The sequence below is a fragment of the Ceratotherium simum genome, chromosome 13 (assembly GCF_057802395.1).
Source record: "Ceratotherium simum simum isolate JZ-2026a chromosome 13, ASM5780239v1, whole genome shotgun sequence".
Lineage (NCBI taxonomy): Eukaryota > Metazoa > Chordata > Mammalia > Perissodactyla > Rhinocerotidae > Ceratotherium > Ceratotherium simum.
The window spans coordinates 17,308,810-17,327,317 of NC_141912.1; the positions used below are offsets into that span (position 1 = coordinate 17,308,810).

Sequence of the window (18,508 nt, forward strand, 5' to 3'; positions counted from 1 at the left end):
TAAAATACTTAGGAAGAAATTTAACAAACGAAGTACAAAGCTGATACTCTGAAAACTACAAAACATTGTTAAAAGAGATTCAAAAAAACTAAATAGAAAAATACCCCATATTCACGGATTAGAAGGCTTAATGTTGTTAAAATGGCAGTATTTCCCAAATGGATCTACAGATTCAACATAATTCCTATCAAAATCCCAACCATCTTCTTTGCAGAAATTGATCCTAAAATTCATATGGAAATTTGAGGGACCTAGAATAGCCAAAACAATCTTTTTTTTTTGTGAGGAAGATCAGCCCTGAGCTAACATTCGTGCTAATCCTCCTCTTTTTGCTGAGGAGGACCAGCTCTGAGCTAACATCTATTGCCTATCCTCCTCATTTTTTTTTTTCATCCCCCCAAAGCCCCAGTAGATAGTTGTATGTCATAGCTGTACATCCTTCTAGTTGCTGTATGTGGGACACGGCCTCAGCATGGCCGGAGAAGCAGTGCGTCTGTGCGTGCCCGGGATCCGAACCCGGGCCGCCAGCAGCGGAGCGCGCGCACTTAACCGCTAAGCCATGGGGCCAGCCCCCAAAACAGTCTTGAAAAAGGAAAACAAAGTTGGAGAACTCACTTCCCGATTTCAAACTTACTACAGTGCTATAGTAATCAAAGCTGTATGTTACTGTCATGAGAATAGACAGATCAATGGGATAGAATCGAGAGTCCAGAAATAAATTCTCATGTTTATTGTCAATTGATTTTTATCAAGAGTGCCAAGGCAATTCAAAGGGGAAAGAATAATTTTTCAATAAATGGTGCTGGGACAACTGTGTATCCATTTGCAAAAGAGTGAAGTTGGACTGCTTCCACACACTATGGACAAACATTAACTCAAAATGGATTATAGACCTAACTGTAAGAGCTAAAACTATAAAACTCTTAGAAGGAAATATAGGAAATAGAAAAAATTTCATGACCTTGGGATAGGCAAAGCATGAACAACAAAAGAAAAAAAGTAAATTAGACTTTATCAAAATTAAAAATCTTTATAAACTTCAATGGACTCAATCAAAAGAGTGAAATGATAACCCACAGAATGGGAGAAAATATTTGCAAATCATATCTGATAAGGGACATATGTAGACTATGTAAAGAACTCTCACAACTCAATAATGAAAACACAATCCAATTAAAAATGAGCAAAGGATCTGAATAGCTGTTTCTCCAAAGATGTATAAATTACTAATAAGGACATGAAAAGATGTTCAAAATCATTAGCCATCAGGGAAATGCAAATTGTAACCACAAGGAGATACCACTTCACACACATTAGGATGGCTAAAATAAAAAAGACAGACACTAACACGTTCTGGTGAGGATTTGAAGAAACTGGAACCCTCATACACTGCTGGTGGGAGTGTAAAATGATACAGCTGCTTTGGAAAATAGTCTAGCAGTTCTTCAAAAGACAAACATAGAGTTATCATATACCACATCCACTCCTAAGTATATACCCAAGAGAAATGAAAATATATATCTATGCAAAAACTTGTAGACAGATATTCATAGGAGCATTATTCATAACAGCAAAAAATGGAAATAAGCCAAATGTCCATCAACAGATGAATGGAAAAATAAAATGTTATATCCATACAATGGAATATTATTAAACAATAAAAAGAAATACTGATACATGGTAGAACAGGGATCAACCTTGAAAACTTTATACTTAGTGAAAGAAGCCAGTCACAAAGGACCACATATTGTATGATTCAATTTATATGAAATGTCCAGAATAGGCAAATCCATAGAGACAGAAAGTAGACTGGTGGTTGCCTAGACCTGGGGGCATGAGGGAGATTTGGGGGGATAATGGAGAGTGGCATGGGGTTTCTTTCGAAATTATGAAACATTCTAAAATCGATGTGCGATAGTTGCACAACTCTGAATATACTAAAAACCATTGAATTGTACCCTTTAAATGGGCAAATTGTATAGCATATAAATTATATCTCAATAAAACTGTTTACATATATATAAAATACGCACACTGGTACATATACACATACATGTGTATAAACTGCTGGTGCTTGTCCTTCTCTTAGACATTCTGAATTAATTGGTCTGTGGTATGGTCTGGACATTGGACTTTTGGAAAGCTCCTCAGATGATTCTATTAAACATCCAAGGTAGTGAATCTTTGTCCTAGACCTTGCTACTCAAAAGTGTGCTCTGTGGGGGCCGGCCCCGTGGCTTAGCGGTTAAGTGCGTGCGCTCCGCTACTGGCGGCCCCGGTTCGGATCCCAGGCGCGCACCGATGCACTGCTTCTCTGGCCATGCTGAGGCCGCGTCCCACATACAGCAACTAGAAGGATGTGCAGCTATGACATACAACTATCTACTGGGGCTTTGGGGAAAAAAAGGAGAAGGATTGGCAATAGATGTTAGCTCAGTGCTGGTCTTTCTCAGCAAAAAGAGGAGGATTGGCATGGATGTTAGCTCACGGCTGATCTTCCTCACAAAAAAAAAAACAAAAAAAAGTGTGCTCTGTGTGCCAGCGTTAGAAGTCCTGGGAGCTCATAAGGAGGCCAGAATCTCAGGCCCCAGCCTGTATCTGCTGAATCAGAATCTGCGTTTTTAACAGGATCCTTGTGTGATTCTAATGGACATTAAAGTTTGAGAAGGATTGTCAATAAGATAGTTGAATAGTAAGGCAAGTGAATGTTATCTTGAAGTTCACTACCATCCTATTGAAACACCCTTCTTCCTTCTGCCCAGGGCTTCCCCTTAAGGCTGTTCTTTTGGGTTCCTGTACCCTATTCCAGGATGTGTATATGTGGAGAAGAGCTTCCCCACGTACTACCAAGCAATTCTTGGACACCAGCAGGGTGTCTGAGAATTCAACTCAATTCTTTTGTTTTTTTTTTTTTTTTGTGAGGAAGACTAGCCCTGAGCTAACATCCGATGCCAATCCTCCTCTTTTTTGCTGAGGAAGACTGGCCCTGGGCTAACATCCATGCCCATCTTCCTCCACTTTATATGGGACGCCGCCACAGCACGGCTTAACAAGCGGTGCATCGGTGCCCGCCCGGGATCCGAACCGGGGAACCCTGGGCTGCCGCCCAGAGTGCGCGCACTTAACGGCTTACGCCACTGGGCTGGCCCGGTCAACTCAATTCTGACGCTATCTACCCAGAGATAGCACCATATTCTGCAGGTTAAGCGTTCAGTCCTACAAGGCTGCCCCACACCTTTGGACGCCAGTCACAAGTCCAGGTTGTTACCTGTGCTTCTGACCAACTGGTTACAGATTGGAGGTTCCCACAACCCCTCCTTAGACTTCAGATAGCAGTCTCAAGCCCAGGTTGTTAACTGTACTGCTAACAGACTGGCTGTAAATCAGAGGTTCCTGCATCCTTCTCCGTGAGTTCAATTAATTTGCTAGAGCAGCTCACAGAACTCAGAGAAAGATTTTACTTACTAGATTACTGGTTATTATAAAAGGATATGACTCAGGAACAGCCAGATGGAAGAGAGACGTAGGGCAAGGTATGGGGAAAGGGCACAGAGCTTCCATGCCTTCCCAGAGCACACCACTCTCCCCAAATCCCTATGTGTTCACCAACCAGGAAGCTCTCTGAACCCGATCCTTTTGGGTTTTTATAGAGGCTTTTGTACATAGGCATGATGGATTAAATCATTGTCCATTGGTGACTGATTCAACTCCAGCCCCTCTCTCCTCCCTAAAGGTGGAGGAGTGGGACTGAAAATTCCAACTCACCAATCACAGAGTTGGTTCCCCTGGCAACCAGACCATCCTTTGAAGACCTAGGGGCATTCCAAAAGTGACCTCATTAACATAACAAAAGACACCTTTGTCTCTCACCACTTAGGAAAGTCCAAGGGTTTTAGAAGCTCTATGCTAGTTACAAGAACAAAGACCAAATATGTATTTCTTATTATAAATCACTATATCACAGCTGCCCTTCCCAGAAGTGTCCCACAGTTTCCAGTGTTTCTTGTCCATAAAAACATATCTGTCTTATATCCTTTTCTTCAGGGCTCTGCCCTATACTACAGAGCAACTGGCCTATCTGACTAACTAGTATTAATATCCTTCTGCCATAGTTACTTGTGAATGGTGACAGGAGCATCCTAGAGACAAGATTTTAATCAAAATCTGAAGGCTGAAATTTCTGGTAATATTGACAGGTGGAATGAGTGGAGAGAGTGAGACTTGGGGAATGAGGGGTACATAATTATATACACCTAATTTTTAAATCCTAATTATAGTAAGTACTACAAAGGAGAAATAGAGTGCTTGCAATCATCGATGGGTTTTAAGCAGGTGAGAGAAAGGATCAGATTTGGGTTTTTTTAAAGTTCCTTTTGCCTGCAGTGCGGAGAATTAATTAGAAAGAGGCAAAAACAGATAGAAGAAGACCAGTGAATGGACTAAGGCAGAAGCCCGGGTATGAAGTAATGACAAGTGGCCTAGCGTCGTGGCAAAAGAGATTGAGAGAGGTGAATGGTCCTAATCAATATTTAGGAAATGGGATTGATAGAACTTGGGGATTTATTAAGTCATGCAATAATAAGTTTTGTAGTACCTTCTACTGGGATCCATCAGAGAACAAGACAAAGTCCCTGTGCTTCTAGCTGACCTTCTGGTGGGTCAACAAGACAATACACAAGTAAATAATATTAGATAGTGGTAAGTGCTATGAAAAAAATGAAGCAGGGTAAAAGAGGCCTGATAGGGGAGGGCAGGTTGGCCGTTTTAGCCAGGGAAGTCCTATCTGAAGAGGTAACATTGAGCAGAGCCCTGAATGAAATGAGAGTGAGCCATCTGGGTGAAGAGTCTTCCAGGGAAAGGAAAGGGGACAAACCAAGAAAGGCCTTACGACAGGAGCAAGTTTGACGTGTCAAAGAAGCAGTGAGAAGGCTCGTATTCCCAGAGCAAGGAAGGAGTGTGGTGGAAATAAACTCAGAGCAGCAGCTAGGAGTTAGAACATGTAGGACCCTGTGAGCCATGGTAAGGACTTTGACAGGCAATCTAAATGAGATGCACATTCATTGGAGGGTTTGGGGCAGGGCAATAATATATGATTTATATTTTAAAAAGATGTATAAAAAGCACCCTGGCTGCTGTGTGGAGTAGAAGCCAAGAGACCAACGAGGAAGCTATTGCAAGGATCCTTGAAAGAGGAGTTGGTGACGTGAATTGCAGTGGGAGTGGTGAGAAGTGGTTAGATTTGGGACATGTTTTGGTTGTGGAGTTTGAGGAAAAGAGGAATCAAGGATGACAGCGATTTGGGTCTTTTTTTGGCTAAGCAACTTGGTAATTGGTTCCATTTACTGAGATGGGGAAGACTGGGAATGTGGAGAAGCAGATATGTTGGTATGTTGGGGAAGGTGGATTCAAAAGCTCTGTTAAGTCGGGTTAAGTCTGAGGTCATGATTAGACAGCCGGGTGAAGATGTCTAGTAGGTGTATGTTGGATATAGGGGTAAGAGAGAAAGAAGTGTCATAGATGACTCCTAGGTTTCTGGGTTGTACAACTGGATGGATGGAAATGCCGTTCACAGAGATAGAAAACACAGGACAAGGACTGGATTTGGGGGAAAGGATCATGAATTCAGTTTTGTATTTGTTGAGTGTGAGGTCCCTATAAGCCATTCGAGGGTGAGTATGTTAAGTACCCAGTTTGATGTACAGGTTTGAAGTGGATAAGAAGAGGCCTGGCCTGAAAAAATAAACTTGGGATTATTTGACTTACTGATTGAGATTCAGCTGGGAAAACAGAAATCATTCCAGGTCTTTCAACAAAGGAAGTTTAGTACAGGTGATTGGTTATAAAGGTGATAGAGGACTGAGAAGCCAAGTAGGGCAGTGAAAACCTGGATATTAGCAGCAATAGGAAGACACTACCACCCTGGGTGCCGGGGGGGGGGGGGACGGGAAAGAGGAAGAAAAGGTATTACTAGAACCCAGAAGTTGGGGCTATCTGGTGAAGGTTAGAGCCATTGTGGAGGCTGGGACCATGGGGAAGGGTTCTGTCCAGTAGGAACAGGAAGTACAGCCATTGTCAGAGATCATTACAGGAAGCAAAGAGTAGGGGAGGAGAATTGCTCTTTCCCTCCTCCCACCCTCCGTTTTTTCAATAATGCCTACCATTGGCCAAGTCTCCCAGGAACCTGGGAAATATATTCTCTGCATTAAGAGCAGAGCAGGGAAGTGGGGAATGCACCTGAGAGCAAATAGACAGTGGACAAACACAATTGGTTATATCTAGTTAGTGAGGTGACCAAAAAGAAAGTGTAAAGAGAGAAGAGAGTTTAGATCCCATCCTGAAATTCCAGCATTTAAATATTGAGTAGAGGAAAACGAAAGAGACTGAGAAGGAATGGCCAGAGAGGAAGAATGAAAATCGGAGAAGGGTAGAATTCTGAAGGCAAGGGAAAGAAAGTTTCAGGAAAGTAAGAGTGGTTAACTGTGTCTTATACCACGGAGAGGTCAGGAAGGATGAGGATGTGTATTGGATTCAGTGATGTGGAGGTCACTGGTGACTTTAGACAGCCACTTCAGTTAAGTTGTAGGGGAGGAACTGTGAGGGAGTTGGTAAAGAAGTGAAGGAAGTGAGAGCAGACAGTTCTTTCAAACATTTGACTGTAGAGAGGAGAGCAATGAAAAAGGCAGCATACAGCCAGGAAGAGGGGTAAGGGAGGGCTGTTTTTCTTTGATGTTTTATTATTATTTTTCTTTAATTAGGATATTTTTGGACAGGTTTAACTGCTGAAGAAGGACCCAATAGATAGCGAAAAACTCAGGCCATAAGAAAGAAAATAGATAATTGGGTAACTTGCTTGAAAGGGAGGAAGGAGTGGGAACTAGAAATTAGTGGAGTTGGCCCTGCAAGGTGGAGTTGGCTCCTACGTGTCGACGGAGGGAAGAAGGGAGGAGGAATGCAGGTGGGGTGGGTTTATATGTTTCAGTGATTGAAGCTGAAGGAATTTTTGCCACAAAGCTGATAAGTGATAGATTCAGGCTTCCAGCTCCCACGAAAGTCTGAGTATCTACTGTGTGCCAGATCCTATGACAGATGTTTAGAGGATATGAAGAGGAATTAGATATGATCCAGACCTTGATGGAACTCCAGGGACACTGGGGAGACCAGCAAGTTCACAGTCACCTGCAACGTAGAGTGCTAAGCGCTGCGTTGTTGACATGTACAACATACTTCAGTTGTTAATGTCTGGTGTTACCTAAGGTGGTGAGGGGAATATTGGCAAGTAGGGAAGAAAACCCAAGTCTTCTGGAGAAATGGGGGAGAGGGGGCTGCTGTATAGTTTATAAAATTCTCTTTGAGATAATCTGATATTCTGATATATCCCCAAGGGAAAATGCCATACCACCAGCCCCACTGCCACTGAGAATCACAGTGTTCTCCTCCTTTTGATGGATTTGTAGGGATTCCTTTTGAAGGGGAAAATAATTGGAACCCCAATACTGAGTTATTTTTAAATCACTTTTATTATGGTCTCACTTAAACTTATACAAACATATTACAAGGTACAAACACATTTAGACTTGTATCACTTAAACAACAAGAACATCAGAATAAATGTATAAGCTGAATATTAACTAAAATTATAGACTAATAAAATTTAAGTTGTGGTCCAGTGATTAAGATTCAGCGCTGTCACTGTTGTGGCCTGGTTGTCATACTGTGGTGGCCGCGTGTTGCTGTGATGCTGAAAGCTATGCCACCAGTGTTTCAAATACCAGCAGGGTCACCCATGGTGGACAGGTTTCAGCAGAGCTTCCAGATTAAGACAGACTAGGAAGAAGGACCTGGCCACCCACTTCTGAAAAAATTGGCCGTGAAAACCCTATGAATAGCAGGGGAGCATTGTCTCATATAGCGACGGAAGGTGAGAGGATGGCGCGAAAAGACTAGGCAGGGTTTTCTCTGCTGTACACAGGGTCTCCAGGGGTCAGAATCGATGCCACAGCACTAACAACAACAAAATGTGATAGGTGATGTTTAGTTTCCACTAAATCACGTTTTATAGTTAGACTGAGTTTGGCGTGTTCCAATGAACAAGTTGTAATTCAATGATCTTGCCACTTTTCTGTATTGGAATCACTAAAAATCTTGACTTGTACAGCTTTCACTGGGCCCAGATACTTCCATTATTTTTTCATCTGTCTGTGATAGTGACAACATTCCTGCCTGGCAAAGCAGGACTGCACCACAAACTCAAGTGTGAGCGCTGAAATTGAATGGAAATGGGGTGTTCCCTGAGATGGTCCAAAGCATGCTTTTATTAATATCATTAAACAAACATAAAATGGAAAAAGCCTTGCTATGAAGAACTCAGAGGCTCCCAAGAATACACCTTTGTACCCAGTTTGAAAAGTAGTGTGCTAGCCAGGTGTCAGGGTGCTGTGAGAATGGATGGCCTGGGCATCATACCAGACTCGGGGGCAAGGCAAGGAAGGCCTTCTCAAATAAGAGAAGCATAAGGAAGAGAATTGTAAAACTAATGTCTCTTTTGAATCATACTTATGGCTTGTTGTTTGACTTGGGGCTTCTTTTTAATCATCCGGTGCCAGGTTTTCCGGTGAATCCTCTGATGTCCTATGCGGTTGACAAAGGGATGTGAAGATGATCCCATCACTAGTGGTACCGTATTTGTGAAAAGCCAAGGTTTCTGAAAGGGGTTTTGTAAGAAAATGTTTTAGGATCGTACTACACCAGGAAACAACTTACTGCCTACCTATAGATTGTTGATTTCTTTGAATTTTTTCAAATCATTGTACGTTTCCAAACCAGGATGCTTTTGGTGTGTTAAAAGGCTTTTGAATTGGGAGAGATTCTATCTTGAGTTGTACTAATAATTTAACTCAACAGCATCCAACAAAGAAGGCTTTATTCTTGGATCATGTGTAGAGATCCTAGTCCAAACTGGAGTAACTAGAATATTGGCCTCAATATGAGATGCTGTTTAGAACACACTTGAGACACTGTGATGTAATTGCATACTGAGGCAGAGAGGTGTTAGTCTACATTTTATTAAAAGTCTGTTTGTTAAATACCCTACAGCACTGTACCAGGAATGATAAAAAGCAAAACAGGCACTCAAAGCCTGTCTGGATTTTGGCCTTTAAGTGCTCTCCCCCTCATCACCTTTCTTCCCACCCATGGCTGAGCTAAGGATGAGAAACCCTAGGTCAAGAGTTCACCAACCCAGCTTCAAACCAGGTGGGCTGCCAGTCTTCTTTGACCTCGGAACCCCAGCACTTGCACCCAGAAGCAGCCGAGATCCTGGGGATCAATTTAAACTTTCAACTAATTGCATCCATTACCTCCTTTCTCTTAACAATACCTGTTCTCCTCTTACCTCCCCTCCCCACCCTCAGGAGACTGATCTCCAGGGGTCACATGGCTTTGAGAACTTTCATTTCTGCATGCCTGCCTGTAGTTCAGAAACATCTACTACATTCTCCAGTTATACTTTACATTTGCATACCTCTTTTCACTTTTCAGAGTACTTTTGCGTATTTACCGTCATGGAGGACTCTTCATTTCTCTGAGGTTAGTCTAGGCAGGTGGTATTATCCCATTTTATCATTGAGAGTGCTGTAATGAGAGAGATTAATGACTTGCCCAAGATGCAGAGGGGACTTTAGAACTTGTACTTCTACCTTGATCATAAGAATCCAGTCCCGTCAATGATTCATTATAATGCTTTTTTTTCCTTAGAGAAAACCCTTAAGAAAGGTATAATCTAGTGATGGGAAATGAGCAACAGTATAGTAAATATATATATATATATATATATATACGTATATATATATATGTACATATATATATACATATGTCATTCTTAGGTGGATACGTAGCAGTTTTGTCTGAATGTTGTAGCCCTTTTGCCTTGTCCACCTAATAGATGAGAACCCTGTGAAGAAAGCCCTTTGATACACTGGAAAATAACATGCCTGAAAGGGGTCTAGGAGAAACCCTTTTCTGGGAATATTCCATTGTACATAATTCATAGGCTCTCAGGGTTAGAAGAGACAATACAAGTCATCTGGTTTCCCAGGTATTTGATGGTTAAATCCTTGGTTATATCCCATCTGAATCCTTGAGGGCAGTGGAGTGATTTTGAGGAACAATCCTTTTTATTATACATGACCCTCCATGGCCTAAAAATATTTCTGTGTTCTCCCAAACTAATTGCATGAAATGTTGACTATTCAAAAGAAAAAGTAATTTTTTTCTTTCTTGGGTCATCAGGATTTTTGAAATGTTCTATTTGAAACATCTCCCTTAGAATTTGTTAGCTATTATGAAAATTGCATATTTAGACATCTGTTTAATGCTATTGTTTAATGGAATGTATTTTTTTTAATGTGACTAAATGATGGTTGTTTTCTTTTTTCTCTCTGTATTTCTCTGTCTTTATTTACAAGCTAGATGCCAGTTCCTTGCAGAATTCTTAACCGTTTACTTATGTTCGATTTGTATAACATGTACCAGGTTTCATGTGAATGTTTTCAGTTCTTTTGTGCTTTAGCCAGAGGTATTGAAGAAGAGAGGGAGGGTTTGAGATTAAATCTTTAGTGAAAGCTAATGGAAGACATATAATGAACCTAAGGTACTTGAAATTCAATAAGAAGCAATAACTAGAGTTGGTTGTCTTCCCTCTTTGTCTTTGAATAGAAGTACCTGCCCATAGTGATGGAGTGTCAAGTGCCTGTGCTGTACCATTCCTTAGCAACTTGTACTTACTCTATCTTGAACCATTGTTTCTTAGAATTAAAAAAAGAGGGGGAGGGCATATGGGGTCTATAGACTTACACCCCGTAGTCAGTGTATACATCTCTAACTTCTCTCCTAAAATCATGGGTCACATCATATCGTGGCCAGGCGAGTCCTTGTGGAAAGCTTCAAAATTCATTGGGTTTGTGTATTGTGGTAGCGGTGTACCTAAGGACATTACATTAGAAATAGAACATTCATTATAAACTCTTGAGAAAGCTTAGAAATTTCAACTTTACGCATTTGCAATATAAGTTGAAATGAATTTTTTTGACTGTAAAGACTCACATCGTCTCTTTAGTTCCTATTTAACTAAGCTTTTTCTATAGATGCAAATAGTTCTAAGGAGAGGTTTGAATCGAGGTGTGTGTGATGTTCAGTTACAAATATCTGCTCTGTTTATGGAGCTTCTCTACCACAAGTGGTTTAACTGGTCCCCTGAAGGTAGTGGAGAAAAAGGATAATCCCAGAATGTCAAAGGATTAACATTTCCCCACAAAGTTTAGATAGAAAAATCTAAGGCCAGGTGACAAGGAGTAGAAATATGACCAAATATTCTGCAATTTGCTAATGTTCAAAGAGCTTCCTTATACAAAATTCCAGGTTTGTGTTTGTGTCTGTGAGTGTTTTAAACTGTGAGGTAACCATAGCAGAAATTGTCCCCATAATTATTGTCCCTATTTTAAAAGTTAAGGGAAGCAAGTCTGGATCATAGTTTAATTTTCCCGTTGTCACCTGACAGAGTAGCACTGGGGCTAGAGCTCAGATATTAGGATTTGACCTTCATTGCACGGTTCACTTTCTTTTCCTCAGATACCTTCCCCTTGAGCCTGGAGACCACACATTTCAGAGTCTTTCTCCTTAAATTTCAAGTGGCAGCTGGGAGATCAAGGCAGTAACACTAGGATGTGTGTGGCAGATGGAAGGCTGAGAGGTCCTCAGGAACAGAGCAGGATAGACACTTCTTCACATCATTCACTCATTTGTCCCTTGGTGTGACACTCCTTTTTGTGAGCTGTTCCTCTCAAGTTTTGCCTGCGCATTGAGATTCTTCTCCACATTTCCTTGCTGCTGCTCTCTTCTACTTACTGTTCTTCCCAGTGCTGGAGACCGTTTGGTACAGTAACTCCTAGAGCAAGTACCCTCTCTTGAACTAGAAAGTGCAAGTTAAAATATATCTGTATTGCAGTTAACTGAAGTGGAAGAGTGACTTAAGAAGACCCTGCTCCCACATATCTTTCATTCTCCAATTCATATGAAATCATGTTTTATTCCCTCAGGCATACTAAATCATGAGCATTTCCCATGTCTTTACACATCGTTTGAAAATATTTTTCATGATTCTTCAGCATTCCATTGCGTGAATTTAGCATAATTTATTTACGTCTTCCTCTATGTTGGATATTTAGGTAATTTTCTGTTTTTTTCTTTTTTTTCCTGTGATGAACATCATAGAAAAAAAAGTGACTCCTTGGAGAAGGGAATTATTAAGTACTCAAATAGATACAAATCTGGCTTAAATGGTTTGCCCTAGTTGTTGAGTTATTAGTCCATTGTAACAGTAATTTCCATTGGATAAATGATGGTTTTTCTGAAATAATACAATTGTGATATTAGTTGTATTTTTCTGATGGGGAAAATGAATAAAGATGATTAATGAAAGGAATAGATTTCACAATTATGTCATTGGTATTCTGACCATAGATTTTATTTAGTTGTTGAGCTTTTATAAAAGGTTGGTGCAACAGCAATATTTTTAATGTAGCAGGTTGATATACAAATGTATACATTTGAAAAATTTGAACCCAATTATAAATAATCATCACTTCATAAGAGTCATTAATTCATTGACTAGCTTATGTATTTTTGGGGTGTCCTCCTCAAACATTTGAGCTTGACTCTTTTTCATCATGCATACAGAAAAGAGCTCACCAATTATGAGCAAATTAGTACAAATTAAGAAGCCAACTTTTGGATTTCTTAAGAGTTTTATCTTCTGGAACTATGGCCTTTACTTTCCTGTGAAGGGGGTGGGTTGGAAGGGAGAAGGGAGGAGTTGGAGGTCTCCATAATGCTGTCAGTCTCTCTCCTACCTTCTCAGTCTCACTCACATCTCCACCCACTGCCTAAGATCCAGGTGCAACAGGCAATGGGTAGACCAAGTTTGTCCTCTGTTATCTTCCTCTCCTGTCTGGGTTTCTTTTTCCCTATCTAGTTTCTTCTTTCCCCACATTCTACCCAACCACCTCATCCACTAAGGCCTTTCATTTTGGGAAGGTCTCCTTCTCCCAAATTGTCTCTGACATTATCTTTTTCAGGTATATTTGCTGTTAAGAGTGTTCCTAGATAAGTCAGTGCCTTAATCTTATTTGGATTCCATTTGGCTAGCTCAGCATGAGAAATCACAGAATTCTACTTTTGGGCAAAATTTGAGGGAGAGGACCACTAAGTAAAAATGGAACTGGGAAGTCACATATGTTAAAAAAAAAAAAAAAAAGTAAAAAGAAGGCTTTGCCATTAGTGCAAAAGAATGTTTCTTCTTTTCCCAGTCTATGGTGGATAAAATGTGTGAGCACACAGGAATTTGACTTGTTGCCCTGAATAAACTCAATATTCTTAGGATGAAGTCATACATAATTAATCTCCTGTCTCTACATTCTTTCCAAAGTGATGGCTCTTAGTATTCACGCTTGTGATCACTTATATTTCCTGAGTACAAGAGCCCCAAGACTGCCAATTAAGGAAGAAGAGGCAGTGGTGATTATGTAACTTTTGTGCTACTGTAATACAGAGGATAATTGTCTTTTTTCTTCTTAACTTTCTAGTGCCTGAAACAGTACATGCAGCTGGCAATCCGAGAAGGATGTGGGTCTCCTATCACTTGTCCTGACATGGTGTGCCTAAACCACGGGACCCTGCAGGAAGCTGAGGTATGATGAATGCCATCATCTTCCCCTCTTTCCTGTTGATATTGTTTCCTAGGAGCTTGACTCTTTATGTACTTCTCTCCCAGGGAGTCTAGAAACAAAATACAGAGGGTAATTTTTTAAAGGAGTACTTTATTGCTACATACCTTTGGCTTCTTTATACAAACTGTTAAAGTTGTTATTTACCTCAGTTCTATTTATAAATGCTATCTGAGTGTTGAAGACGCTCTAGAATAGGCAAAGGTGCTAGAAATTTAATTTACCAAATGTGAGGTTTGGGGGTTGAATAGTGGGTGGTCTTATGATCTTTAATACTTTAAAGATAAACAGATGACAGATTAGCCACACTTATAGCCATTATAAACTGTTGTGATTCTAGCCTGAGATGAACCATTTCCAAAGAGTAGAGAAAGGCCTTTCATTTGATCTTTATTAGGCATCAGAAATGTCTTTTTTAAATGAGCTCTTCTCCCGTTTTCTTAAGACTATGATATATCTCTCTTATTTGTTTCTTCAATCCCCAATCAGTAGCTTGCCCTTAAATCTTCTTTTAATCTTCAGATCCTGCTTGCTTTAAATCAGAAGATAACCAACTCTTGTCCATTCTTAGGGAGCTCGTAAGCCTCTGGAAGAGGTCCCAAGAAAGACATGAAATAAGTTATTCAATCAGCAAACATGGCACACGTGCTGTGTGCCAGGCACTCTTCCGATTGTTTTTACAGCCAGTATAGCATCTAATCCTTTCAACAGACTTATGAAATTGAGGTCCAGAGGGTTTAAGTAATTTACCCAAGAGTGCATGTCTAAAAAGCAGAAGAGCTAGAATTCTAATCCGGTTCTTTCTGACCACCATAATTACATGACTTTAAGAGTAGAGCTAGGTAGATAGAATGCATTATAAAGGATTGATAGTTAGAAGCTCAATAGCTTGTGTATGTGTGTGTGTATGTATATATACACACACATGCTTTGTTTACAAATATATATGCTTTTACATATATATTCTTTGCTTTGAAAGGAAAGCAGTCAGAAAAATTTTACAGACCATTTCTAACAAATCTGTGTCTGGGTGTCCTATATTCAGCTTATGGAATATCATTTAGTGCTACAAGCAAGCTTGAAGTGTTTTTTAGGGAAGAATAAAAGGAATACATAATGATTTAGAAGTATTCATTTTAAGAAAATCATAAAATGAATTTTTTTTGATAAAAAAGTAATGTTGAATATGTAAATCCTATGGTTAGAAATATTGTTTACTTTTGTGTGAGTAGTGAGTAGAAGGAAATTAAGGTGGGGAAAGAGTATGTTAGCTACCAAGAACACTGTTGATCTATATAACTTGAAAATGGTTTTTAAAATGAGATTCAGGTATTCAGGAGCATCTTTCTATGCATAATCCTTTCAGGAAAGATGCTTCCTTTTTGACTCGCTTTTCTGATGTCTGATCAGTCACAAAGTGTTTATTAGGAGTGCACCATCATATATATATGAAATCATTATGTTGTACACCTAAAACTAATACAATGTTGTATGTCAATTATATCTCAATTAAAAAAAAGTGCACAATGCGCTGGGCCATATTCTAGACCAGGATACAGAGTTGAGTAAGACAGGCCCAGTGCTATCGGCATGGAGCTTCTGATCCAGCAGAGAGACATTAAACTGATTAACAAGTCAGGTAATTATAAAAGCGAAGAGCGTGAGATGGGGCAGACAGCAAGAGCTGTGTCTGGTATGAAATCTTATTTAATTCATGTATCCAAAATCTTTTAAACATAAATGAAATGAATAGTTTGGTGAAGTTTCAAAACAAGCCTTTGAAATTAATCACAGTCCTATATATTCCAGACCTGTACTGTCAAATCTGGAAGCCACTAGCTACATATGGCTATTTACATTTAAATTAATTAAAATTAAATAAAATTAAAAATTCATTCCTTTGGTTGCACTAATCGCATTTCAAGTGCTCAGTAGCCACATGTGGCTAGTGGCTCCCAGACTGGACAGCATAGAACAAAACATTTCCATCATTGCAGAAAGTTCAATTGCATCGTATTTTTCTAGACTTTTAAATGAATGGTAGCCATTAGCCATGGACATTTTGATATCAAACGTTAGGGCTAATGTGTTCAGACAAGTGAGTGAAGACAGGCCATAGTTGTCTCACAGTTCTCTAGAACAGTTTAACTTTTCTGATTTTCTTAGTGTAGACATTTTCTTTTCATATTCCCCTGAAGTTCTTCTCTCCTTTTGAATCCTTACCCTCTTCTCATCGTGCACATTCTCATTCACACTTTCTTAGTTCTGATTCCATTTACGCAGTTTGACTCTAAAAACAATTTTACTTTTAGGCTGTATTAATACCAAAACAAACCTATAATGACTCTTAAAAATTACAAAAGGATATTTGAAACAACAGACCAAAAGTGTATTCCAAACTAAACTACGGTATTTCTTAAATTCTCCAAAGTCTGTTTCCCATTAGATCGGTAAGAAGACACTCCAGGACATTAAAGGGAACTTCTGTTCTCATTGGTCTTGCGAAGACCCTGACTGAAGATGGCCGTGTATGGACAGTAATCAAGTGTTCTCAACCAACTTGCCACTATTTTTTTTTTCAGAGTAAAAAAATGTGGTGACGGTGGTGGTGATTGTTTCTCATTTTGAATTGAGAAATGAATAGAAGATTATATTGGAGATATTGGTAGCATCATCAGTTTATATGGGACTCCTTTCAAAGCAAATGCCACGTACACATGAACTTGACTGGACCATCTGCCCTCTGACTTGCTTTATGTCAAACTTTCCTCCTATCTAGCTATTGTTCTAATATATAGCTCTTAATCTAGATATTATTGAGTACGTCACAATGGGGCTTTTCCACATTATGCTTGACTGGATTCTTCTCTATGACGACTTCTTCCCCCTTTTAAAAAAAGTTTAATTATACAGGTAACACATAAATATACTTTGCATGATAAAAGTAATTCTGGTTAAGGCTCAAGTTCCCTTTGTGCTGCTGCTATTTATATTACAATATATAGTTCCTCATCGTTCATTGTCTTATAAAATGCATGTAAGCATAATATTTCTTCATCTTCAAAGAACACCAGGAATTAAGCTCTTTCCTCTGAATGCTTTTCTGCGTAGGTCTAGCTCCCATGGTTGGCTGTGCTCCATGTGTCTGTCTCCTGCAGGCTTTAGGTCTTGCCTGCCTTCTTAGTGCTTCCAAGTTGGCTCAGCTGTGGCTCTGCCTCTTAACTTTTACTTATTAGGGATAGCTTCATTAGCAAAGCATTTAATGCTCAATTCAAGTACTGTTTGCTTAATGTAGGAAACAGTAAAAAAGGCAGCTTCCCTTCAGTGTCCTGGAAGCTGACGGAGGTGGTGACTCTGGAGGACCTGTGGCTAGAGGTGCACCCACTGGGAGCCAGGGAAAAGGAAAACTTTCCTTTCTTGCGTCATCTGGTACTTTCAGCTGTTGCTCTGCAGGGCTTGTCTAATGTACTTGATCCAGGAATCTTGTCCAACGTGGAATTATGAAAGGCAGCACATGGATTGTTTGTTCTGATAGCATTGCTTCAGCCAAGGCCTTTATGTGAAGTTAGTAGCACTGTTAAAAAGGTGATGATGAATTTAAACAGTTCCCTTACAGTGTTAGGGAAGTGGCATACCATCACTTGCTGGGAAAGCCTGGACCATTTGTCTGGGCCGTGTGGAAATTGAGTGTCACATACCTACCATTACGTGGCCTGAGAAATTGAACTTCTTCCCAGGGCCAGCTGGCAGTGGAGGGCAGGGAACAGCTTTTCACTCAGTCGTTCTCCGTCCAAGTCCTGGGGCACTGAAATGACCAGCCTCATTTTACTGCCAGTGCCACAGCGTGCACCAGAGGAAGGATGGGTGCAGCTGCTCTTGCCGAGAAGTAGGGCTCCAGAATTTCTATAGGAAGGGACTTAGGGTGGGGCACTGTGGAGGACTAGGATAGAGTGGTGGTGGGGGGGTGCTAAGGAATTTGAAGCTACATTTGCAAAATAAACACAGTTTTTACTCATATTGCAAAAGGTGGCTTTGAAAGGTAAAGGCTGCTGGAGATCCAAATGTTCCCCCCAAATCACCCTTTACATTGCCTCCACTTGCCATCTCTTCTTTTAACGCTCTTTCTTCCCATTAGCACAGTGTGAAGCTGGGGCAGAGGAAGGATGAGGATGCCCAGGCTAGTGGCCATATTCCTGTTGCTATGGTTTAAGGATCTGAATGGGAAGGGACTGAGTGTGTCTGTAATAACCTTTGGCTGCAGTGTGTGTTGGCTGGAGAAGAGTAAAACTTTGCAGTGGCGAAGGATAAAGGAATCTCCTATGACAGAGTTAGTAGATATTTCTGAGGTTCCCAGCTGAATATTGTTTTAGAACATATTTAAAACTTTGTTTTAAAAATGCGTGTATGTGGAGAATAATGTTTCTAAGCTGATTCTTTAACTAAAGGCAAATATAAGAAGACTAAGCAGTGATGGGTTGAATGTGTCACATGGATGTGCACATGGACGTATCCCTTTTACCCATAGACGAGCCGAGGGAGAAAGGCAGGGGATGATGTGGGAAGATGTAGTGAGGCCTCTGTAGAACAGGTGAAAAAAGAAGAACAAGAAAAGCCCTCTGCAGGGAACTGTGGAAAGGATTCCTGGCCCTGGGATTCCGGGTCTCTGCCATCTTTCACTTCACCACTGGGCTCTGCCTTCTGGCTCTCAGACCATGATGCCCTCTTGTTTT

General features: G+C 40.3%; 1 protein-coding gene across 2 annotated transcripts in view; it reads left to right on the forward strand.

Annotated features, from left to right (window-relative positions):
• Nucleotides 1–18,508, forward strand: part of RNF144B (ring finger protein 144B) — a 158,559-nt gene that overhangs the window by 109,803 nt on the left and 30,248 nt on the right. For both annotated transcript variants that reach the window (XM_087438071.1, XM_004432087.3), the window contains exon 3: nucleotides 13,638–13,742. In XM_087438071.1, the coding sequence (XP_087294197.1) occupies nucleotides 13,638–13,742 (105 nt within the window). The remainder of the gene's footprint in view (nucleotides 1–13,637; nucleotides 13,743–18,508) is intronic.